At 41.1% G+C, this 27,098-nt stretch overlaps 1 protein-coding gene across 4 annotated transcripts in view; it reads left to right on the top strand.

Annotated features, from left to right (window-relative positions):
- Positions 1–1,299: 1,299 nt before the first annotated feature.
- PPP1R13B (protein phosphatase 1 regulatory subunit 13B) overlaps positions 1,300–27,098 on the top strand; it is a 71,132-nt gene continuing 45,333 nt past the window's right edge. The window contains exons 1-2 of one of the 4 annotated variants that reach the window (XM_049898562.1): positions 1,300–2,116; positions 19,707–19,826. In XM_049898562.1, the coding sequence (XP_049754519.1) occupies positions 1,879–2,116; positions 19,707–19,826 (358 nt within the window). In that variant the 5' untranslated portion in view covers positions 1,300–1,878. The remainder of the gene's footprint in view (positions 2,117–19,706; positions 19,827–27,098) is intronic. The other 3 variants (XM_049898564.1, XM_049898563.1, XM_049898565.1) reach the window with 3 other exon arrangements.

Genomic DNA, 27,098 nt, shown 5'->3' with positions numbered 1-27,098 from the left:
CAGGGTACAGTTAGAGGTTTTATATTTTGAGTAGCATTCATTCAGTCAACCAGATTTTAGTGTGCCTTAGCCATGCTCAGGTACTGTTGAGGCAACGGAAAGTCAAAGATTCAAAAAGGAATTTCACCCGGCTTTTTTTTTTGAGGAGCGTGGAGTCTGTCTGGTGAGGGAAGGGAGACGTGTGGACACTGGCTGCAACAATGTGATACAGATCCTTATATGGGGTGACCGGATCACAAGAGAGGGACCATTAGCCTCCTGGTGAGGGGCGGTGAAGACAGGCCTTGCCGAGATGGTAGCAAATGAGCTGTGTTTTGAAGGGAGGATGGGAGTTTACAGGCCAACGGTGGGGACGGTCATTCCAGGCAGAGGGAACAGGACGTGGAAGGCGAGGGCTGGGTGGGCTATGAGGAATCTTGTTCGCCCTACGAGGAGTGTATCATCTGGGCTTTCTCAGAATGTCTTCTGTGGAAATCTAAGCTCCATCAGGTTTTCTTGGGGGAAAAAAAAGTCAGAGCTTCACGTGCCCATTGCGACATTCCGCTCTACGAAGTGCTCAGTGAAGAAACCTGCTTCCTGTTTACATCTCAGGGAAGATGTTTTGGGAAGGGCTGCTGTCGGCAGTGGGAAGGATTTCCATTTTGGAAATGAATGACAGCGGTGCATGCTGGGTTAGACCGAGGAGGGATTGGTGGCATGGAACGCTGTTCAGAATGATGATTAATTTTGTTGACATAAAATCTGATCATCAGTGTAAATTAAAGACGTTTAATCTCAAAACTTACGTATTTAGGATACTTATAAGAAAAGATACTTTAACAGTGAGCTAAAATTACCTTAGTTGGACGCAGAGATTGTGCGAAGAGAGTTGTAGGGTAAATGCAGGTTTTGTTTCCGACCGGTCTGCCATCAAAGACTCAGCAGAAAGATTTTACAGTATTTTCTGATGAAAGAACATCTTTGGTTTCAGTTGCACCGTAGGGGTAATGGTTGAAAAAATCCTTTCCGATATGATCTCTTTCGATTTTAGATAAAAGTGATAGGGCTTTTTGTTTCTGTTTTAGATTTTGTTTTCTTTCTCCTTCTCTCTCCTTTAATAAGGCCAAGCAATTTTTTTTTTAAGTTTTTCAAATAATAATTTTTTTTTTATATTTAAGGGCCATTTGTATTTCTTTTTCTGTGCTATATTAATTCATTTCCTTGCCTTTTTTTTTTTTAATGGATATTTGTTACCAATTTTTAGGAGCCTTTATATTGTGAAATATTAGCCTTTTATTCATAATATGAGTTTTGCAGAAATTATCTGCAAGTTTGTTTTTTGCTTTTGTAAAAGGCTATTACATTTAATATACTTGAATATATCGCTTTTTTTTTTTTTTTAATGGTGTCTGGTTTTTGAGTCATAACATAGAAAGGGCTCCTGTACTCCAGAGTTATAAAAGAATTTACCCAGGTTTTATTCTAGCACTTTTCTGGTTTTATTATTTATATTTAAATATTTGATCTAAATTTATTCTGGTGTGTGGTATGACCCCAATTTAATTTTTTTTCCAGGTGAGTATCTTAATGAATGATAATTGAATGATCATTCATTGTATGATCTTTTTCCCTCCATGGTTTTAAATACTTGCTTCATCATTTACCGTTTTCCCAAACGTAATTACATCTGTTTCTGGACTTCATAACTTGCCCACTGATCTGTTTACGTGCTGGCACCATGTTGCTTTGAGGCTGTATAATATCTGGTGGTGCTAGTTCCCTTCCGATACTCTTGTCTTTTGGAGTTTTCCTGACTTGTCTGACTTTTTTTACTTTTCTGCATGACCTTTAGAATCAGCTTATCTATTTCCAAAAACTAATCCTGAAGATATTTGGGAGATGGGGATCCCTTTGAATTTACAGATGAATCTCTTTATGATAATAAATCTAGGTTACATCTTTAATTTATTCATCTTTTTTTTCTTACAGATGATATTAACTGTATTCTTGAGCAACAATGAACAGATTTTAACAGAAGTTCCTATAACACCAGAAACTACATGTCGAGATGTTGTAGAATTTTGCAAGGAACCTGGAGAAGGCAGTTGCCATTTAGCCGAAGTGTGGAGGGGCAGTGGTATGTATTAGACTCTGTAAACATTACTAAGTACATAAAATTTAGTGTTTATCAAATTAAAAACACCGTTGTTGGTTCTTAGTTATCTGTGGTAGTAAGGAGAACTGCGTGATTAAAATAAAAACAATCACATGACATGGGGCTAGCATTTTTAAAATGCTTTGAACATGTTGCTTGATTGGACCCTTACAGGGGCCATTTGGGATGTGCAGGGATGGCAGAGCCACTCTGTGAAGACTGTCCTCCTGTTACTGCTACCAGGGGAGAGTTCTCCGTCCTCTGAGACCTTACAGTGCTTTGTTTGATATGTGTCGAGTTATTCATCCACCTTTCTTTTCCCTTCTGGTAACTTCATGAAAGCAGAAACCACTTTCCTCATACTGCATTCCACCTATATACAAAACCCTGTAAGTAGTAGCCCTTCCATGCGTATTTATTTATGGAATTGAGAAGCGTAAAATACTGGCTCTTAACGTTGAGGAGTTTATCATCCAGGTGAGCCGAGAAGATCCATGTAGGTAATATGATTATTGAATATGGAAACTTCTGCAAAATCATTTGATTTGGATTCTAAAGAAGAGTTAAATTTTGATAGGATAACATATACTGAGCAAGGGAAGCATTGCAAACAAAGGAAAAGAGGAGAACGTGAACAGTGTGCGCTCCTAAGACAGCTGAGGGGCTGGTGCTGAGAGATGGTGGGCTGCTTATTGAGGGCCTTCCAAAACCAAAAAAACCCATTGTGGTTGAGTCAATTCCGACTCGTACTGACCCTATAGGACAGAGCAGAACTGCCCCATAGGGCTTCCAAGGAGCGGCTGGTGGATTCAAACTGCCGACTTTTTGGTTAGCAGCTGAGCTCTTAACCACTGCGCCACCGGGCTCCTTCAGCACTAGTTTAAAGGGGTGTGGTCTTTATTCTGCATGCAGAAGGGAGAGTTTCTAGATTTTTAAACAGGGAATGACATTATGAAAGTAATGCTTAAAAAGAAATACATCTGGTGACTGTAATGTCTGTGGGTCTGTGTTGGAAAGTAAAAGAATGTTCATATGCAGTTTGAGATGATAATGAGACGAGCATCCAAATGGAAGTGCCTAAAGGACCCTTGGGGGTAATCAGTCAAGTCTTAAACACTTTTTCCATTAAATAGCTTTATATAGGGAGCCTTGGTGGCACAGTGGTTAAGAGCTACAGCTGCTAATCCAGATCCAGCAGTTCAGATCCCCTAGTTGCTCCTTGGAAACCCTATGGAGCAGTTCCCCTCTGTCTTCAGAGTTTCTCTGAGTTGAAACTGATGGGAAGCCAATAGGTTTGGTGTGTTTATTTTTTATTGAGATATAATTCAGCATACAGTTCGCCCATTTAAAGTGTGAAATCCAGAGAGGCAGAGCCAAGATAGCGGAATAGACAGATGCTTCTGGCGAGCCCTATTTACAACAAAGACCCGAAAAAACAAGTGAAACGAGTATATTTGTGACAAGCTAGGATCCCTGAGCATCGAAGGCAAGCTTAGACAACGAACTGAGGGGCAGGGGGAGGAAGAGGCCGTTCAGAAGCGGAGAGGAGTTACCGGACCTGAATCGCGGGGAGCCCTCAGGCACCATTCCCTGAGCGGTGGCGGCGGCAGGCTGGTCCTAGCGTTCGCCCGCAGTTCCCTCAGGGAGGAGCAGCCAGCCACAAAGCCCACTCACACCTCCGGAACCTGAGGAGAACGGTGCTCTCAGCAAAAGCTAAGTACTTGCGTATATTTTAATGCACCTCTCCCCTACTAGCAAACCAGCTTCAGTGCTGAATTCCCTGGGCCTGAGATAGGCACTGTTGAGTACCTAGAACCATCCTCCTGGGCTTGGGGACAGAAAAAGTTTGCATTTGGGGGAAAAGATAATTTGCTAGCTCCACTAACCAGGGGAGCTCAGGACAGAAGCGGCTTCTGTCCAGGCATAAACCGTCCATGGACCTTGAGCAGCTTTCTCTTCTGCATGGACCTGTGTGGGCCTATTTCGGGAGAATAGGCCCTTGTTGGCAGACTCCAACCATTTCAGCTGTGTGGTGGAGAGGTGGGTGTTTGATGTTTGACGTTGCTTTGCCTGTTAAACAAGGTCCTCACCTACCCACATCAGGGACCTAAGGACTGGTAGCTCCACTCAGGTCACCCAGCCACCTGCGACAGGTGTCCAAAGATAACTGGTACCTCCCAGTCCTTACAACCAAAAATTTTGAGTGCCCATGGTCCATCTGCAGAGCCCACCCACCTGCATGCTCTAGGGAACAGGGACGCACTTTCCTCGGAGACACTTGGGGGTCGGTTCTCAGCTCTCTGCCTTGTTCAGAGCGTGACCCCCTGCTGCAATCAGATACTGGTATATATGCCAATCACCCCTGCCCCTCTAAGACTGTAGGACAGAGCCTGTACGACACACTTGATGGTCAGCTACCTGGAAGCCTGACCTGAATTCATACAAGAAAAGTGAATAGACTCCTAGACTGATATACCTGAAAACAGCTGTAGCCATCTGGGGACAGGACATCAGAGCTCCAAAGGTGAAAATAATCAAGCTAGCTCACTCAAGCAACTCATTTGGGTATATCAAAACAAAACAAAGCAAGAAGCTGCGACACAGTAAGCAAGCATAAACTAACACAGTAACTTATAGATGGCTTGAAGACAACAGTCAATATCAAGTCACATAAAGAAACACGCCATGATCACCTCAACAAGCTCTCAAAACAAAGAATCCGAGGATCTTTGAGATGAAAGTGCATCCCTGGAAATACCAGAGCCAGAATGTCATTGTTGTTGTTAGGTGCCGTTGAGTCGGTTCCTACTCATAGTGACCCTATGCACAGCAGAACGAAACACTGCCCGGTCCTGCGCCATCCTTACAATCATTGTTATGCTTGAGCTCATTGTTGCAGCCACTGTGTCAATCTACCTCGTTGAGGGTCTTCCTCTTTTCCGCTGACCCTGTACTCTGCCAAGAATGGTGTCCTTCTCCAGGGACTGATCCCTCCTGACAGCATGTCCAAAGTATCTAAGGCGCAGCCTTGCCATCCTTGCCTCTAAGGGGCATTCTGGCCACAATTCTTCCGAGACAGATTTGTTCGTTCTTTTGGCAGTCCATGGCATATTCAGTATTCTTCACTAACACCACAATTCAAAGGCGTCGACTCTTCTTCGATCCTCCTTATTCATTGTCCAGCTTTCACATGCAGATGAGGTGATTGAAAACACCATGGCTTGGGTCAGGCGCACCTTAGTCTTCAGGGTGACATCTTTGCTCTTCAACACTTTGAAGAGGTCCTTGGCAGCAGATTTGCTCAGTGCAATGCGTCTTTTGATTTCTTGACTGCTGCTTCCATGGCTATTGATTGTGGATCCAAGTAAAAAGAAATCCTTGACAACTCCAATCTTTTCTCCATATATCATGATGTTGCTCATTGGTCCAGTTGTGAAGATTTTTATTTTCTTTATGTTGAGGTGTAATCCATACTAAAGGCTGTGGTCTTTGATCTTCATTAGTAAGTGCCTCAAGTCCTCTTCACTTTCAGCAAGCAAGGTTGTGTCATCTGCATAATGCAGGTTGTTAATGAGTCTTCCTCCAATTCTGATGCCCTGTTCTTCTTCGTATAGTCCAGCTTCTTATATTATTAGTTCAGCACACAGATTAAATAGGTATAATGATAGAATACAACCCTGACGCACACCTTTCCTGACTTTAAACCAATCAGTATCCCAGAATACAGAAGTTTAATATACAGAAGCCTTGAAGACAGCAGGAAGGAAATGAGGCAATAAGCAGAACAAGCCAAGGAACACACAGATAAAGCAACTGAAGAAATTAGAAAGATTATTCAGGAACATAATGAAAAGTTTAATAAGCTGGAAAAATCCACGAACAGACAGCAATCAGAAATTCAGAAGATTAACAATAAAATTATAGAAGTAGACAACTCAATAGAAAGTCAGAGGAGCAGAACTGAGCAAGTAGAAGCTAGAATTTCTGAACTTGAAGATAAATCACTTGGCACTAATATATTCGAAGAAAAATCAGATAAAAGAATTTAAAAAAATGAAGAAACCTTAAGAATCGTGGGACTCCATCAAGAGAAATAACCTACGAGTGATTGGAGTACCAGAACAGGGAGGAATAACAGAAAATACAGAGAGAATTGTTGAAGATTTGTTGGCAGAAAACTTCCCTGCTATTGTGAAGGATGAGAAGATATCTATCCAAGATGCTTGTTGAAGTCCACATAAGGTAGATTGTAAAAGAAAGTCACCAAGACATATTATAATCGAGCTTGCCAAAACCAAAGATAAGCAGACAATTTTAAGAGCAGTGAGGGATAAACGAAAAGTCAACTACAAAGGAGAGCCAATAAGAATAAGCTTGGACTACTCGGCAGAAACCATGCAGGCAAGAAGGCAATGAGATGACATATTTAAAAAACTGAAGGAAAAAATTGCCTGCCAAGAATCATATATCCAGCAAAACTGCCTCTAAAATATGAAGGTGAAATTAAGACATTTCCAGATAAACACAAGTTTAGGGAATTCGTAAAAACCAAACCAGAACTACAAGAAATACTAAAGAGAGTTCTTTGGTTAGAAAATCAATAACATCAGGTATCAACCCAAGACTGGAACACTGGGCAGAGCAACCAGAAGTGAACACAGACAGGGAAATGCAAAAAAACAAAGCAAGATTTTAAAAAAAAAGCTCAAAACAGGGTAACAACGATGTTATTATATAAATGAAGACAACATTAAAATAATAAAGAGGGACTAAGAAATGTAATCATAGACCTTCCATATGAAGAGGAAGATACGGTGATACGAAGAGATAAAACTTAGGTTTAAATTTAGAAAAATAAGGGTAAATAATAAGGTAACCACAAAGGAGACAAACTATCTTACTCATCAGAATAAAAGGCAGGAAAAAAATAGAGATTCAGGAGAAACAAAATCAACAAATATGAGGAAAGGATAATATATAAACATAATCTCAGCACATAAAACTAAATGCGAAAAAGAAACTGTCAACAACACACAAAAAAAGACATCAAAATGACAGCAGTAAATGCACACCCCTCCATAATTGCCCTGAATGTAAATGGACTAAATGCACCAATAAAGAGACAGAGAGGGGCAGAATGGATTGAAAAACAAGATCTGTCTATGTGCTGCCTACAAGAGATACAAACAAACTAAGACTCAAAGGATGGAAAAAATATGTATATCAAGCAAACAACAATCAAAAAAGAGCAGGGGTGGCAATACTAATTTCTGACAAAATAGACTTTAAAGTTAAATCCATCATAAAGGATAAGGAAGGACACTATATAATGATTAAAGGGACAATATACCAAGAAGATATAACCATATTAAATATTTATGCATCCAGTGACAGGGCTGCAAGATACATAAAACAAACTCTATCAGCATTGAAGAGTGAGATAGATAGCTCCACAATAATAGTAGGAGACTTCAACACACCACTTTCGGTAAAGGACAGGACCTCCAGAAAGTAGCTCAGTAAAGACACGGAAGATCTAAATGCCACAATCAACCAATCTGACCTCATAGACATATACAGACCACTCCACCCAACAGCAGCCAAGTATACTTTCTTTCCTAGTGCACATGGAACATTCTCGAGAATAGACCACATATTAGGTCATAAAGCAAGCCTTAGCAGAATCCAAAACACTGAAATATTACAAAGCATCTTCTCTGACCATAAGGCCATGAAAGTGGAAATCAACAACAGAAAAAGCAAGGAAAAGAAATCAAACACTTCGAAACTGAATAATACCCTGCTCCAAAAGGACTGGATTATAGAAGACATTAAGGATGGAATAAAGAAATTCATAGAATCCAGTAAGAACGAAAACACTTGTTATCAAAACCTTGCTCAGAGGCCAATTTATATCAATAAATGCACACATCCAAAAAGAAGAGAGGGCCAAAATCAAAGAATTATCCCTACAATTTGACCAAATAGAAAGAGCAACAAAAGAAACCCACAGGCACCAGAAGAAAACAGATAATAAAAATTAGAGCTGAACTAAATGAAATAGAAAACAGAAAAACAATTGAAAGAATTAACAAGACCAAAAGCTGGTTCTTTGAAAAACTCAACACAATTGATAAACCACTGGCCAAACTGACAAAAGAAAAACAGGAGAGGAAGCAAATAACCCGAATAAGAAATGAGATGGGTGATATTACAACAGACCCAACTGAAATTAAAAGAGTCCTATCAGATTACTGTGAAAAATTGTACTCTAACAAATTTGAAAACCTGGAAGAAATGGATGAATTCCTAGAAACACACTACCTACCTAAACTAACACAAACAGAGGTAGAACAACTAAATAGGCCCATAACAAAAGAAGAGATTGAAAAGGTAATCAGAAAACTCCCCCTCAAAAGAGAGCCCTGGTCCGGATGGCTTCACTGCAGAGTTCTAGCAAACTTTCAGAGAAGAGTTAACACCACTACTACTAAAGGTATTTCAGAGCACAGAAAAGGATAGAATACTACCAAACTCATTCCCTGAAGCCACCATATCCCTGATACCAAAACCAGGTAAAGACACCTCAAGAAAAGAAAAGTATAGACCTGTATCCCTCATGATTGTAGATGCAAAAATCCTCAACAGAATTCTAGCCAATAGAATTCAACAACGTATCCAAAAAAATAATTCACCATGACCAAGTGGGATTCATACCAGGTATGCAGGGATGGTTCAACATTAAACCGACCAAACCCAGTGCCGTTGAGTCAATTCTGACTCATAGTGACCCTATAGGACAGAGTAGAACTGCCCCATAGAGTTTCCAAGGAGTGCCTGGCGGATTCGAACTGCCGACCCTTTTTGGTTAGCAGCTGTAGCACTTAACCACTATGCCACCAGGATTCTGGTTTAACATTAGAAAAACAATTAATGTAATCCACCAGATAAATAAAACAAAAGACAAAAATCACGTGATTTTATCAACTGATGCAGAAAAGGCATTTGACAAAGTTCAGCACCCATTCATAATAAAAACTCTCAGCAAAATAGGAATAGAAGGAAAATTCCTCAACATAATAAAGGGCATTTATACAAAGCCAACAGCCAACATCCCCTTAAATGGAGAGAGCCTGCAAGCATTCCTATTGAGATCGGGAACTGGACAAGGATGCCCTCTATCACCGCTCGTATTCAACATTGTGTTGGAGGTCCTAGCCAGAGCAATTTGGCTAGATAAATAAAGGGCATCCAGTTTGGCAAGGAAGAAGTAAAAGTACCTCTATTTGCAGATGACATGATTTTATACACAGAAAACCCTAAGGAATCCTCCAGGAAACTACTGAAACTAATAGAAGAGTTCAGCAGAGTTTCGGGATCCAAGATAAACATACAAAAATCAGTTGGATTCCTCTACACCAACAAAAAGAACATCGAAGAGGAAGTTACCAAATGAATGCCATTTACAGTAGCCCCCAAGAAGATAAAATATTTAGGAAGAAATCTTACCAGAGATGTAAAAGACTTATACAAAGAAAACTACAGTACACTTCTGCAAGAAACCAAAAGGGACCTACATAAGTGGAAAAACATACCTTGCTCATGGATAGGAAGACTTAACATCATAAAAAAGTCTGTTCTACCAGAAGTGATCTATACATTTAATGCAATTCCGATCTAAATCCCAAGAACATTCTTTAATGAGATGGAGAAACAAATCACCAACTTCCTATGGAAGGGAAAGAGGCCCCGGATAAGTAAGGCATTACTGAAAAAGAAGAAGAAAGTGGGAGGCCTCACTCTACCTGATTTCAGAACCTATTATACAGCCACAGTAATCAGAACAGACTGCTACTGGTACAACAGCAGATACATAGACCAATGGAACAGAATTGAGAATCCAGACATGAATCCATCCACATATGAGCAGTTGATATTTGACAAAGGCCCCAAAGCGGCTAAATGGGGAAAAGACAGTCTTTTTAACAAATGGTGCTGGCATAACTGGGTATCCAACTGCAAAAAAATGAAACAAGACCCATACCTTACTCCACGCACAAAAACGAGCTCAGAATGGTTCAAAGACCTAAATATAAAATCAAAAACGAGAAAGATCATGGAAGAAAAAATAGGGACAATGTTAGGAGCCCTAATACATGGCATAAACAGTACACAAAACATTATTAAGAATGCAGAAGAAAAACTAGATAACTGGGAGCTCCTAAAAATCAAACACCTATGCTCATCCAAAGACTTCACCAAAAGAGTAAAAAGACTACCTACAGACTGGGAAAAAGTTTTTAGCTATGACATTTCTGATCAGCGCCTGATCTCTAAAATTTACATGATACTGCAAAAACTCAACTGCAAAAAGACGAATAACCCAATTAAAAAATGGGCAAAAGATATGAATAGACACTTCACTAAAGAAGACATTCAGGTACCTAACAGATACATTAGGAAATGCTCACCTTCATTAGCCATTAGAGGAATGCAAATCAAAACTACAATGAGATTTCATCTCACTCCAACAAGGCTGGCATTAATCCAAAAAACAAAATAATAAATGTTAGAGAGGCTGTGGAGAGATTGGAACACTTCTACACTGCTGGTGGGAATGTCAAATGGTACAACCACTTTGGAAATCGATTTGGCACTTCCTTAAAAAGCTAAAAATAGAACTACCATACGACCCAACAATGCCACTCCTCGGAATATATCCTAGAGAAATAAGAGCCTTTACACGAATAAGTATATGCACACCCATGTTTATTGCAGCACTGTTTACAATAGCAAAAAGATGGAAGCAACCAAGGTGCCCATCAACAGATGAATGGATAAATAAATTATGGTATATTCACACAATGGAATACTACGCATCGATAAAGAACAGTGATGAATCTGTGAAACATTTCATGACATGGAGGAACCTGGAAGGCATTATGCTGAGTGAAATTAATCAGTTGCAAAAGGACAAATGTTGCATAAGACCACTATCATAAGAACCTGAGAAACAGTTTAAACTGAGAAGAAAACACTCTTTTGTGGTTACGAAAGGGGAGAGGGAGGGAGGGAGGGTGGGAGAGCGGTAGTCACTAATTAGATAGTAGATAAGAACTACTTTAGGTGAAGGGAAAGACAACATACAATACAGGGGAGGTCAGCACAATGGGACTAAAGCAAAGAAGTTTCCTGAATAAACTGAAAGCTTCGAAGGCCAGCGTAGCAGGGACAGGGGTTTGGGGACCATGGTTTCAGGGGACATCTGAGTTAACTGGCATAATAAAATCTATTAAGAAAACATTCTACATCCCACTTTGGAGAGTGGTGTCTGGGGTCTTAAACACTACCAAGCGGCCATCTAAGATGCATCAATGAGCCTCAACCCACCTGGATCAAAAGAGAATGGAGAACACCAAGGCCACAAGGTAATTACGAGCCCAAGAGACAGAAAGGGCCACATGAACCAGAAACTACGTCATCCTGAGACCAGAAGAACTAGATGGTGCCTGGCTACAACTGATGACTGCCCTGACAGGGAACACAACAGAGAAGCACTGAGGGAGCAGGAGCGCAGTGAGATGGAGACCCCAAATTCTCATAAAAAGACCAGACTAAATGGTCTGACTGAGAGTAGAAGGACCCCGGCAGTCATGGCCCTCAGACCTTCTGTTGGCCCAGGACAGGAGCCATTCCCGAAGCCAACTCTTCAGACATGGATTCGACTGGACAGTGGGTTGGAGAGGGATGCTGATGAGGAGTGAGCTTCTTGGATCAGGTGGACACTTGAGACTGCGTTGGCATCTCCTGCCTGGAGGGGAGATGAGAGGGTAGAGGGGTTTAGAAGCTGGCGAAATGGATACGAGAAGAGAGAGTGGAGGGAGGGAGCGGGCTGTCTCCTTAGGGGGAGACTAATTGGGAGTGTGTAGCAAGGTGTATAGAAGTTTTTGTGTGAGAGGCTGACTTGATTTGTAAACTTTCACTGAAAGCACAGTAAAAATTATTTAAAAAAATAAAAATGTGCAATCCAGGGTCTTAGTAGACTCAGAGAGCATAGCTATCACTACAGTCAATTTTAGGACATTTTTATCACCTTAAAAAGAAACCCCATGCCTGTTAGAAGTCACTCCCCATTTCCCTCCAAACTTCCCCATCCTCGGGTAACCGCTGAGTTGCTTTCTGTCTCTACAGGTCTGCCTGTTAATGGGCATTTCAAGTAAATGGGATAATCTAATACGTAGTTCTTTCGTCTGGCTTCTTTCGTTTGGTTAGCGTAATGTTTTCGAGATTAATACATGTTGAATCATTCTTTCATTCCTTTTTTCCTGGTGAGTTATATGCCATTTGGGTTGTTTTCACTTTTTGGCTACTGTGAATAATGCTGCTGTGAAGATTCGTGTACAAGTTTTTGTGTGGATATAGGTTTTCATTTCTCTTGGGTAAACACCCAGGAGTGGAACTGCTAGTGGTGCAGTGGTGAAGAGCTCAGGTACTAACCACAGGATCAGCAGTTCAAACCCACCAGCCGCTCCTTGGAAACCCTATGGGGCAGTTCTGCTCTGTCCTGAGGAGTCGCTATGAGTCAGAATCAATTCAGCAACACCTAACAATAACCCATAATTGCTGGGTCATGTGGTAACTCTGTGTTTAACATTGAGAAACTGCTGACCTTTCCACAGTGGCTGTACCATTTTATATTCCCACCAGTAATGTATGAGGGGTCCAGTTCTTCCACATCCTTGTCAACACTTGTTATTATTTCTCTATGTTATTATAGGCATCCTGGTAGGTATAAGATGGTATCTCATTGTGGTTTTGATTTGCATGTCCATAATGACTAACAGTGTTGAACCTCCTTTCATGTGCTTATCGGCTATTTGCGTATCTTCTCTGGGGAAATACCTATTCAGATCCTTTGCCTGTTTTTTAATTGGGTTGTTTGTTTTTATATTATTGATTTGTAAGAGTTCTTTATATATTCTAGATACAAGTCCCTTATCAGATATAGAATTTGCAAATATTTTCTCCCAGAGTCTTACACTTTTGACTGTGGTTTTAATATTAACCTTAACATTCAGAGGAAGACTTTAAAGACACCGTGAGAGAAACTTGACTCTCGTTTAAGTGTTGCATTACTACTGAAGGAGGTGGGGGCAGTTAAGTAATTGTAATTAATGTTTTCTGGGGAGTAATGTTAGAGCCTGATCATCATATAGTTGTTTTTTTTTTCCCCCCTCTGGCCCCTTTGTTACTTGTTGTGACTTCCAGTTTCTGTCTTCCTTTTCTCTTTTACTTGGGGGCTTCTTAATACTCATCACAATAAATTTAAAAAGCCCCATGTTACGATGAAAATTTGGAACACCTAGCATGATTCTGAAAGGTCTCAGAGATGGAGTCAGGCAGGGAGGACACAGGTTACAGGCAAACCATCAGTAGTCAGAAAGGCAGCAGACTTCTTAACAGCAACACTGGGAGCTAGATGACAAAAATGGCTTTAAAATTCTAAAGAAATTTTTATTTTCAACCTACAATTCTATACCCAGCCAAACTATCAACCAAGTGTGAAGGTAGAATAATGTCTTTTCCTGAAATACGAGGTCTCGAAAACTTTACTTTCCTGGCATCCTTTCTCAGGAAGCTACCAGAGGATCTGAAATGATGGCATAAACAAAGAGAGAAGGCAAGGAATCCAGGAAGCAGGAGATCCAACGCAGGAGAGATGAGAAGGAATAAGTTGAGGAGAAATCATACAGTGATAGCTGACAGCTCTGTAGCAGGCGAGCGCAGTCCTGATGGGAGCAGAGAGCGTGTCTCTATGAAACAGTGAATCCGGAAGATTGCCTAAGAAACGGGAAAACAAGCAAATTGTTGGCAGGGGGTTTGGTGATAAGCTAGTGATAGGTACACAGAAAGCTAAATGAAAAAAAGTTGTAAGAAAGAAAATGGAATCATAGTATACTACGTGAGTTAGCTGTAAAAATTTAGATATTTAGAACAACATAAATACTGAATTGATCTAACCGAAAACTATGGAATCATTTTATTGGGCAAGGTAGTGTGTGGCACGTGCAAGGAAAAGAACTCCTAGTTTCCCTCTTTAGAAGCAGTATGTGCGTGTTTTATAGAAATGTAGAGGAAACTGCAAAAGAGCATGAAGTTGGAAGTAGTGTGCCTGGTGGGGCAGAGGACTGCTGCTTATTTTTATAAGCCTTGTAGAATTGTTGGACTTTTAAAACTGTATTCAAGTGTATCTTCACCAACAGTAAAAGTTAAAAAACCTGTGGGGAAAAGACCTGGAGATGGGAAACTGCACACATTGAGCAGGATGTACATTCAGGTTCTGAGGAGAGGAAAGAAACACTGACTCTCAGGAAAGGTGCAGAAGAGCCTGGAATGCCAGACTAAGGAGCTTGGACATTTTCCTGTAGGGTGCAGATGTTAAAGATGTTTGAACAGGGGCGTGCCATGTTACTGAGGTTCCAGAAGGACAGCGCCGGCAGCAGTGTGCCTTGTAAGGAGTAAGATCTTCAAGTGAGACAGATTGAACTGATATACATGCCTCCTGGATGTGGTTGTGTTGGGTTGAAGTGTGCATATTGCCTGGCACAGCATCTGGCACATCATAGGGAGTAAGCGTCAGCTTGTTTCCCGTCTGTGCTCTGCTGCACTAAGACAGAAAGGGAGGATGATATGGCTGTCGTGCGGTTCATTCGGAGACAGTCATCCAGAACAAGGGGTGGCACGCCATGGCCCCTAGGCCAAGTGCCTGTGGCAGTCTCCTCCTGTAAAGATTACAGCCTTGGAAACCCTATGGGCAGTTCTACTCTATCCTGTAGGGTTGCTCGCTGTGAGTCAGAATTGACTCAATGGCAGTGGGTTAAAACGGTTGTAAAAGGAAATAATATATGACAGAGACTGTATGTTGTCCATAAGGCCTAAAATATTTATTATTTGCTTCTTTACAGAAATAGTTTGCCAACACTTGATTTAAAGTAAGACTTTTTGGCAGAGGGGATGGCGTTTAGAGGACTAATTAGAGAGGAACTCAGCAATAGGATTAGTGGTAGAAGAGCGATGGGCATTGTGATCCTATCCCCGAGTAGCTCAAACCAGCAGGATGTAAGAGCAGGGAATGTGTTGTTCTTACTCTTCTCTTCAGAGACTCCAGCATCGGAGAAAATTGCTGTGACTTGAGGGCATCTGTTCTTGGTGTTACAGTTCAACCATTGTTTCATTCATTAAAAATTTTTCGAGTGTCTACTAGATATAAGAGTCTGGGTGTAAGGGAAGAATATTACCATTTCAGTAGAAGAAAGTTGAGTGCCCTGTCATGCTAATAACTAGCAGAACTCATGCTTGGTTATGCAACTATAGAAGCATGTCCATTCAAGCCAGGGAGAAGAGGAGGATGAAACCATTACAGTTTCTGTTCAGTATTGTGCTTAGAGATTCCGACCAAGGCGTCAAGTAAGGTAAAGGAATAAGAGATTTTTAAAAGAATTGGAAAGAAGGAGTTGAAACCGTCCATCTTTGTCAGCAGTATTAATGCCTAAATAGAAAATCTGCAGATAAACTTTCATTAAATCCAGTAGCCTGCCAGTATTGTTCAGTGTAAGCTCAAAGGCAGTTATCAGTAGTATTCCTGTGTAGGTGATCACCAGTTAGAAAAACAAAACCCAAAACCAAAAACCAAACCCATTGCCACTGAGTTGGCTCCGACCCATAGCAACCCTATAGGACAGAGAGAACTGCCCCATAGGGTTTTCAAGGAGTGGCTGGTGGATTCGAACTGCTGACCTTCTGATTAGCAGCTGAACTCTTAACCACAGCACCACCAGGGTTAATTAGAAAAGTATCCTGTTTTTAATAGCAATAAGAACTATAGAAAAATACAAGATGAGCCTGGAGTATCTTGCCATGCCAGAAAAAAAGAAAGTACTTAAAAAAAGGTTGACGCCATGTCCAAGGGACACAGGAGCTAACCTAAAAGAGCTTCCAATGGCCAAAGCTTGGACAATTTCAGCAACAAAATAAATAACATAATATTGGATTATGACCCTAAGTATAAAGTAAATAACCATGAGTCTATACTGTTATAAAAAAAAAATGATTAAATAAATTAGAGAGAAGGGACACGTCTTCTTACAGAAGAACCCTCATCACCCCTTTCCTCTCCCCACCTCCCCCAGTTCTGCTAGACTTAGTGACTTGCTTCCAAAAAATAGAATATGAAAAGGGAAAACTAATAATGTCGTGGGGGAGAAGCCTGGAAAACACTGCCTGAACTGAGTGATGAAAGTTAGCATCACCAGCGATGAGTCACATGGATAGCATGTACACCCTGCTCTGACGTCATCAGAAGGGCACTTCACCTCTGTTCTGGATCACACTGTGCCCCCTAAAATGGCAAAGAATATTGAATATACCATGGACTGCCAGAAGAATGAACAAATCTGTCTTGGAAGAACAGCCAGGATACTCCTTGGAAGAAAGGATGGTGTCTTTGTCATCTAGTGCTGCTATAACAGAACTACCACAAGTAGATAGCTTCAACAAAGGGAAATGTGTTCTCTCCCAGTCTGCTTGGCTACGAGGCCAAATTCAGTGCATCGGCTCCAGGGGAAGGCTTTCTCTTCTCAGCTGTGGAGGAAGGCCCTTGTTGTCAATCTTCCCCGGTCAAGGAGCTTCTCAGCGCAGGGACCCCAGGTCCAAAGGACGCATACTCCAGCTCTTCATTCTTGGTGGTGTGAGGTCCCCATGTCTCTCTGCTCGCTGCTCTCTTTTATATCTCAAAAGAGATTTGGCTTAAGACACTATCTAACTTTGTAGATCTCATTAATGTGACTGCCACTAATCCATTTTATTACATCATAGCGATAGGATTTACAACACAGGGAAATCACATCAGATGATAAAATGGTAGACAGTCATACAATACTGGGAATCATGACCTAGCCAAGTTGACAGATATTTTTTGGGGTCACAATTCAATCCATGACAGATGGCAAAACTTTGTCTCATGTACTTTGGACATGTTATCAGGAGGGACCAGTCCCTGGAGAAAAACATCGTTCTTGGTAGAGAGTCAGTGAAAACGAGGAAGACCCTCAGCAAGGTGGGTTGATGTCGTGGCTTCAACAACAGGCTCAAGCATAGCAACAATTGTGAGGATGGTGCAGGAGTGGGCAGTGTTCTGTTTTGTTGTATATAGGATCTCTGTGAGTCGGAATCGACCCAATGGCACCTGACGACAACAGCAACAAAATATATGTTGAAGTCCTAACCTCTCTTACCAGTCAGTGCAACCTTGTTTGAAAAAATAGGGTTTTTCTTTGCAGGTGTTACCAGTTAACGAAGTCATAGCAGTGTAGATTAGCTCCTAATCCCTTCCGAGTAGTGTTTTATAAACAAGGACAGACTCTGAAACAGGTCGCATATATGGGGAAGACATGCATCTCTGCAGCAAACGGACACCAAGGACTGCCAGCAGCCACCAGAAACTTAGCACGGGACAGTTCCTCTCTCAGAGCCCTCAGGAGGAATCCGTGTGGCCGACGTCCTGAATTCGGACTTCTAGCCTTCAGAACCATGAGAAAGTAAATTTCTTTTCTTTAAAGTTACCTACTTTGTGACGTTTTGTTATGGCAACCTTAGGAGACTAAGACAACTGCTATAGTCTTCCTCACAAAACCCATAACCCTAGTCTAACCATGAGAAACATACCAGGCAAACCCAAATTGAAGGACATTCTACAAAATATCTGACCAGAACACCTCAAAACTGTCAAGGTCATCAAAAACAAGGAAAGTCTGAGAATCAGTTAAAGACCAGATACTAGGGAGACATGACAAATGCACTGTGGTTTTCTGGATTGAATCCTGGAATGGAAAAAAGACATTAGTGAAAAAAACTAGTGAAATCCAAAGAAAGCTTGGAATGTAACTAATAGTTATGTGTGCCAGCGCTAATTTCTTAGTTTTGACAAAGAGCCACAGCCATGTAAGATGCTACGTTGGGGCCAGTTGGTGAGGGATGTAGTGGAAACTGAACTGTCTTGGCAAAGTTTCTGTAAATCTAAAATTATTCCCAAAATAAAAGTTATTTTTGAAAAAGATAATAATGAACATACAAACAACAACAAATCTATAAGGTGCAGAGGAATAAATTAACAGATGTGCGGGACCTCTGTGGCAAAAGTTTTAACAGCATCATTGAAGAACACAGAGGTCTAAGTGAAGGGAGAGGCATGACCACGTTCTCGGACTGGAAGCTTTGGTATCTATTTATAAATAGGGTTTCAGTCAAAAGAGTACCTTTTAAAAAAGAACTTGACAAGCCGTCCCTACATTATATGCATGAGAGAGCAAAGGGCTGAGAAGACAATTTTGAAGATAAGCCAGGTGAGGGAATTTGACCTACCAGATAGTGAAACTTGCTATAAAATGATAATAATTAAGACTGGTATTGGCACAGTGATAGATGAATAGCCAGTAGAATAGAAGAGGGAGCTTAGAAAAATCCTATATGTGTATGAAATCCTGATGCCTGTCAGGCAGTTACATGTTGGCGAGGGAAGGACAAACGGTTCAATAAACGATGCTGGTACAGTTGATTTATTCAAGTAGGAATTCCATAAAGGCAATGAAAAGCAGTACTTCAAAATTTTAGGAAAAAAACACAGGCTATCTTCTTGACTTTGGAGGAGGGAAGGATTTCTTATACAAAAAAGTCGAACTAAAATTGGAGAAGAGTGATAACTGCCTACATTTAAGTTTTTAAAACTTCACTACAACATGAGATACCAACAAAATGAAAAAAAAAAAAGCCCATTTTCAGTACATACAACCAATGCAAGATTAGTATCCAGAATATAAAGAACTCCTTCAAATAACTTAGAAAAAGGCATGCAACTCAGATGTAAATAAAAAATGAGCGTAGCGTATGAAGAGGCACTTCGTGGAGGTGGAAGAAGGACTGCATAATAAACACGTGGAAGTGGTAACTTTTTTAAATTTAACTATTGCAAGTAATTGGTAAAGGGTTACATTCTGTTAGTGAGTTTTACTTTAAAAAAAATGGAAACAATGAATTTTAATTCTGGAGAATTTAATTTTTATTATTAACTTGGTAATTTTTGGTGACAAAGATTCACAGTAATGTTACCTGAGTTGCCGGAAAGTACTGTGTCCAGCCTTCGTACACCTGATGGCCACAGTAACATTCTAGTGCAACCCAGGGCTCGGCCAGTCTGTCCTGTGTTTCTTTGAAGAATGGGAGGCACACTGCTTCATGATGATAAACATATCGTAAAGGGGATTTTTTTTTAAGTTCCATATTGTATTTAATGTTGCAAAAATTGCTTTCAGGTATACTTCTTGTATTTTTATGTTCCTTAATTATTTCGCGTTTATAAGCCTGGTTTTATTCCATGAAAGTTAAAGTTCAGTGCTTGCAGTATCTTTGAATTCTAATATGTACATATATGTGTGTGCTTATTTAATTTTTTAGTTTTTACTTTTGGTAAGAGTATCTTGTTTCTGAGTTAAATGAGATGTGTTGTTGTTGTTTCTAGAGCGTCCCATACCCTTGGATCACATGATGTATGAACACCTGCAGAAGTGGGGGCCACGAAGGGAGGAGGTGAAATTTTTCCTTCGACATGAGGACCCCCCAGCAGAGAGCAGTGAACAAGGTAGGTACATGTTACTTACTCCCATTTGTTAATTTTCTCCGTAAAGGCTAAAGGAAAGTAGGAATAAACACTAAGGTAAATTATTCACGCAGCCTTTTCCCGCTACTCACAAGTGGGGAGAGGGTGAGTTAGGATCTCGTGTTTCTTTGAGTTCTGTTACCGCGGTTTGCGATTCTGTCGCGCTGTTCAGACACTCGGCCTTCGCCTCCTTCCCAGAACCCGAAGTCAGTCAGGTAATGCACTCAAACATGGTAAGGAGCTTGCATTTGAAATAGTTGTTTTCATAAATACCAGATGGATTAAACATCTAGATTAAAAAAAAATCATGAAAGGATTAGAAAAAATTCCTTGGGGATGTTCTTTTTAATTTTGGCATGGGAAAACCTTTCTAATTATAACACAAAGCCATAAAAGTGAAGACTGATAAAACTTAATTATTAAAAAAAAATTTCTATATGGCATAACCACCACAGGCAAAGTCAAAAAGACCAGTTATAAACTTGGAAACAGCTCACGCTACAAAAGGCTAATTTCTTTTACATATAAAGAATTCTTAGAAATTGATTTCAAAAAATCCACTACAAAAACGGGCAAAATATATGAATACACAATTCACAGGAAAAGAAATATAAACATCCTAGGATATATGAGAAGATGCTCAGCTACACTCCTAGTAAGAGAAACACAGAGACAACTACCCTGAGACATGCTTCGCTCCTCGTGTCCACAAAGATTTGAACGTTTGGTAACAGTGTCGGCAGGAGTGTTGAAAAGCAGACGCTCTCCTGGGTTGCGGGTAGAGTGTTAACTGGCAACTTCTACAGAGGGCGATTTGGCAATACCTATTAAACCTACAAAAGCACAAAACCTTTCACCAGTAGTCTCACTTCGGAGAATTTGTTCTAAAGCTGTACCTGCACACACACAAAGTGATGTATGTGCAGTGTTATTCATTGAGCATGGTATGTACAAACATCCTAAATGCCCACCAGTGGAGTCCAGCTAAATAGATGATGAGGCTTGTGTATTGTGGGTGCTCTGAAGTCATGAACTGTGAGGAAATGCTGCTCACTGATGTGTGAGTCAGGGAACACAAGATAGAGGACAGTGTGCACATGGGGCTGCACTGCTCACTGATGTGTGAGTCAGGGAACACACGAGGTGGAGGACAGTGTGCACACGGGTGCTCACCAATGTGTGAGTCAGGGAACACACGAGGTGGAGGACAGTGTGCACACGGGTGCTCACCGATGTGTGAGTCAGGGAACACACGAGGTGGAGGACACTGTGCACATGGGTGCTCACCGATGTGTGAGTCAGGGAACACACGAGGTGGAGGACAGTGTGCACACGGGTATGCTGTATGAGTCAGGGAATAAAGCGGGAGGGACAACACTGCACAGGGCGCTGCCTTTTGTGTTAAAGAGACAAAAAATAAGTATCCATTTATGTATAAAATGTCTCTGAAAAATAGCATAGGAAACTGGTAATATTGCTGGCCTAGAGGCAGGGGAGCAGGGTGACTGTTGGGCAGGGGATGTGGGGAGTTTTGAATTGTATACCTTCATGTGCCTTAAGAGTAGTGAACCACAGGAATGTATTACCTATTCAAAATTTTTTGAATTAAAATAAAAAAAAAATGAAACTCCTTGTAGCCCAGGAGGCACATAGACTGCACAGTTAACTGGAGGAGACCCTTTACTTGTTATTTTATACACTTTAGTTTTTTTTTTTTTTAATTTTTAACAGTGGTCGTGGATTACTTATGATAGTTAATAAAAAAATAAACTCAAACGAAAAGACGTCCATTTGTAAAAGAAGACTCTTCTGTCGCAAGTCATCTTCCTTCATTTTTATTTTACATTAATGGAAATCTTGCCCCTATGATGAGCTACTCTCTACTTTAAAATATCTTTCCATAGCTATAAATGTTGTTTTAGTGCTGTTTTTTAAAATGTACCATTACTTCTGAATTTTACCCCACTGGCTTCTTGTCATCTGCAGGTGGGAGACCAAGGACCTTGGCTTAGCTCTTCACAGCGCACTTTCCCCTTAGACGAGTCCATTACCTCTCTGGGCAAAATCCTCCTTAGAAGGGGCATTAAACTAGCTGATAGTTAAAGTGCTGCTCTAGTGCTAAGAATTTTTTTAACTCTCTACCTGCGCTTTCCAAATATCTATGCCCTCACTTGCCTAAAAACCCAAACTTGTTGCCACTGAGTACGTTACAACTCATAGCAACCTTATAGGATAGAGTAGAACTGCTCCATAGGGTTCCCAAGGAGTAGCTGGTGGATTTGAACTGCCGACCTTTTGGTTAGCAGCCAAGCTCTTAACTACTGCACCACCAGGGCTCCATTTACCTAGTTATACTTAAATAGAAAGTTTTGTTCTTGTCAATGTAATATATGTACATAACCCTTAACCATCCCTGGGTGCCCCCACGCGTCTGCCAGATTGTCATACTGGGGGGGCTTGTGTGTTTCTGTGATACTGGAAGCTATGCTACTGGTATTTAAACACGAGCAGGGTCATCCATGGCAGACAGGTTTCGGTTGAGCTTCCAGACTAAAACAGACTAGGAAGAAGGACCCAGTCTACTTCTGAAAAGGATTAGCTGTTGAAAACCTTAAGAATAGCAGTGGAACATTGTCTGATATAGTTCCAGAAGATGAACCTCTCAGGTTAGAAGGCACTCAAAGCATGGTTGGGGAAGAGCTGCCTCCTCAAAGTAGAATGGACCTTAATGAAGCGGATGGAGTCAAGTTTTTGGGACCTTCATTTGCTGATATGGCATGACTCAAAATGAGAAGGAACAGCTGCAAACATCCATTAATATGTGGAACATGGAATGTACAAAGTGTAAATCTAGGAAAATTGAAAATCATCAAAAATGAAATGGAACACATGAACATCGATATCCAAGGCATTAGTGAGCTGAAATGGATTGGTATTGGCCATTTTGAAATAGATAATCATGTGGCCTACTACGTCGGGAATGACAACTTGAAGAGGAATGATGTTGCGTTCATCATCAAAAAGAACATTTCAGGATCTCTCCTGAAGTACAACGCTGCCAGTGATAGGATAATGTCCATATCTATAAGGAACACCAGTTAATATGATGATTATTCAGATTTACACACAATCCACTAAGGCCAAAGATGAAGAAATTGAAGATTTTTATCAACTCCTGCAGTCTGAAATTGATCAAACACACAGTCAGGATGCACTGATAATTAGCTGGCGATTGGAATGTGGAAGTTGGAAACCAAGAAGGATCAGGAGTTGGAAACGATGTTGAAACAATGTTGGAGATCACATGATAAAATTTTGCAAGACCAAGGGCTTTTTCACTGCAAATACCTTTTTTCAGCAGCATAAATGGCGACTATACATACGCACCTCGTCGGATGGAATACATAGGAATCAAATCGACTACATTTGTGGAAAGAGGTGATGGAAAAGCTCAATATTATCAGTAAGAACAAGGCCAGGGGCCGACTGCAGAACAGACTGTCAATTGCTCATTATGCAAGTTAAGGTTGAAGCTGAAGGAAATTACAACAAGTCCACGAGAGCCGAAAGTACAACCTTGAGTATATCCCACCTGAATTTAGAGACCATCTCAATAATAGGTTTGACCTTTCAACACTAATGACTGAAGACCAGATGAGTTGTGGAATGACATCAAGGACATCATACATGACGAAAGCAAGAGGTCATTAAAAAGACAGGAAAGAAAGAAAAGACCAAAATAGATGTTAGAAAAGACTCTGAAACTTGCTCTTGAATGTCGAAGTAGCTAAAGCAAATGGAAGAAATGATGAAGTAAAAGAGCTGAACAGAAGATTTCAAAGGACGGCTCCAGAAGACAAAGTAAAGTATTATAATGAAATGTGCAGAGACCTGGTGTTAGAAAACCAAAAGGGAAGAACACACTTGGCATTTCTGAAGCTGAAAGAATTGAAGAAAAAATTCAAGCCTGGAGTTGCAGTAGTGAAGGATTCTACGAGAAAAGTATTAAATGCCGCAGGAAGCATCAAAAGAAGATGGAAGGAATACACAGAGTTACTATATTAAAAAGTATCGGTCGATATTCACCAGTTTCAGGAGGTAATATATGATCAGGAACCGATGTTACTGAAGGAAGAGTTCCAAGCTGGACGGAAGGCATTGGCGAAAAACAAGGCTCCAGGAATTGACAGAATATCAATTTAGATGTTTCAACAAATGGATGCTGCATTGGAGGTGCTTACTTGTCCATGCCAAGGAATTTGGAAGACAGCTGCCTGGCCAACCAACTGGAAGAGACCCATATTTGTACCCATTCCAAAGAAATGTGATCCAACCGAGTGCAGAAATTATTGAACAGTATCTTTAATATCACACACAAGTAAAATTTTGCTGAAGATCGTTCAAAAGCAGCTGTAGCCATAAATCAACAGGGAACTGCCAGAAATTCAAGCCAGATTCAGAAGTGGACATGAAACCAGGGATATCATTGCTGATGTCAGATGGATCCTGGCTGAAAGCAGAGAATACCAGAAAGATGTTTGCCTGTGTTTTATTGACTATGCAAAGGCATTTGACTGTGTGGATCATAACAAATTATGGATAACTTTGTGAACAATAGGAATTCCAGAACACTTAATTGTGCTCCCGAGGAACCTTTACATAGAGGCAGCCATTCCAACAGAACAAGGGGATACTGTATGGTTTAAAGTCAGAAAAGGTGTGTGTCAGGGTTGTATCCTTTCACCATACTTAACTCAGTCTGTATGTTGAGCAAATAATCTGAGAAGCTAGACTATATGAAGAAGAATGGGCCATCAGGATTGGAGGAAGACTTGTTAACAGCCTGTTTTGCAGATCATACAGCCTTGCTTGATGAAAGTGAGGAGGACTTGAACCATCAACTGATGAAGATCAAAGACCACAGCCTTCAGTATGGATTACACCTCAACATAAAGAAAACAAAAATTCTCATGACTGGACCAATAAGTAACACCATGATAAATGGAGAAAAGATTGAAGTTGTCAAGGATTTCATTTTACTCGGATCCACAATCAACACCCATGGAAGCAGCGGTCAAGAAATTAAATGACGCGTTGCATTGGGCAAATCTGCAGAAGGCCTCTTTAAAGTGTTAAAAAGCAAAGATGTCACCCTGAAGACTAAGGTGTGCTTGACCCAAGCCATGGTGTTTTCAGTCACCTCACCTGCATGGGAAAGCTGGATGATCAATAAGGAAGACCAGAGAAGAACTGACACCATTGAGTTATGGTATTGGCGAAGAATGTTGAATATACTACGGACTGCCAAAAGAACAAACAAATCTGTCTTGGAAGGAGTACAACCAGAAGCAAGGATGGCGAGACTTTGTCTCACATGCTTAGGATATGTTATCAGAAGAGACCAGTCCCTGGAGAAGGACATTATGCTTGGTAAGGTAGGTCAGTGAAAAAGAGGAAGATGCTCAGCAAAATGGATTGACACAGTGGCTGCAACAATGGACTTGAGCATAACGAGATCATGAGGATGACGCAGTGTTTTGTTCTGTTGTCCATAGGGTCTCTATGAGTTGGAATGGATTTGTTTGCACCTAACAACAGGATATTAACAAACTAAAGAAGAAAAACAGCATGATCTTATCAGTCAGTGCAAAAAAAGGTTTGATAAAATTCAACACCCATTCACAGGATTAAAACCCCTCAGAAAAATAGGAGTAGAGGGGAATCTCTTCAACTTGATAAAGGGCATCTACAAAAAACTACAGCTGATCTTATGCTTAATGGCGAAAGCCTGTTTTTTCCCTATGATTGGGAACATGTCAAGGATATCCATTCTCACCACTCTTAAATCCAGAGTAGTTCTGGAAGTTGTAGACAATGAAATAAGGCAAGAAAATGAAATAAAAGGCATACAAATTGAAAAGGAAGAAACAAAGTGTCCATATTTTCAGATGATGTGGTTGTCTACATAGAAAATGCCAAGGAATCTACCAGAAAGAAAAAAAACCTCTTAGAACTAATGAGTGAGTTCAGCAAGATTGCAGGATATAAGATAAACATATGACAGTAATTTTTTTTTTTTTACCCTAGTGTGATGCACTCACAGGTTGTTCAGTAATAGTGATCCCTCTGTAAATATCACATCCGTTCAATCAGAGTTCAGAGCCAGAATATAGAAGATGCCCCCAGAGCTTTAGCACATGGAAAGTAGATAGCAAACAACAAATAGAAGTCAGTGTTCACTCTTCAGTAAGTTTTGTGATGGAAGGTCAGTGTCTACTCTTACATCACTGGAAAGGCACATCTTGAGTGTTTAGGTGGTTTAGGTACTGGGATCCCATGCCAGCTCAGGGCTAGCACAGTGTGGCTACGCTTGCTGTTTCTCCACGACTTCTCTTGGCTGCTGTGTTCTCGTCACTGACTGGTCCAGTTGTCAACCAGCAGCCTTGGGACAGCCGTGGGCCAGCGTCATGGCACCTCCCAAAGCAGAACTGCTCTGAGGGCAGACTTTTGCAGGGTACGCCCAGGCTTGGTGGACAGGGCACCTCTCTTTCCCCCCCACCCTCCAGACAGGCCCCCCAGCCCTTCAGGTAGGCTTCAGGCTGCTGCTCAAGCCTGCTCTTCCTGTGGCTTCTGCTGCGGCGTCCGGGCCTCTGACTCTCGGCCGGGCTTTCTGCTGCTTCTGGTGCCGTGGCAGCCCTAAGCGCATTATGGTTTTTGGCCCGCTCATCTCAGACTGCTCTGTTGCCAATTCCCTGTTCAATAGCCATTGGCTTCTGCTTTCTCCTGGCCTCTGCTGCTGTTTATTGCAATTCTGCACTCTTACAGGGTCCAGGGCTTCTGCTAGTACTGATGCCGGTCACTTTACATGAATTTCCCATCTCTTATCCCTCCAGCTGGTGTCTCCACCTTGGGACTCGGATTGGGGCAGTTAGTGTTCTTCAGCAAGAGCTTCTGTGTCCTCAGAACGTGCTCACCCCATCTCCAGAGCAGAATGTTCACATTCTCAAATGGGGAAGCTCCTCTGAGGCTTTCTTCTCAGGCTCTTATTGGCCTCACCACGGGCTTCCTGAGGCTTAGTCAGCATCAGGCCCCCCAGGTGATCCTTCTTAATGGGGCAGGCTCCTACACATTGGCCTCAGGTGTGGTCCTACTGGCACAACCGGAACCAAAAGGCCAAATTGTCCACTGCAGAGGGGTTCCATACCTCACACCTAGCAGAGTGCATGTGGACACTGAAATTAAAGACACAATCTC

The sequence above is a fragment of the Elephas maximus genome, chromosome 10 (assembly GCF_024166365.1).
Source record: "Elephas maximus indicus isolate mEleMax1 chromosome 10, mEleMax1 primary haplotype, whole genome shotgun sequence".
In the NCBI taxonomy this organism is placed as follows: domain Eukaryota; kingdom Metazoa; phylum Chordata; class Mammalia; order Proboscidea; family Elephantidae; genus Elephas; species Elephas maximus.
Note: the sequence above shows the minus strand (reverse complement) of the source record. Positions and strands in the feature narration are given on the sequence as shown.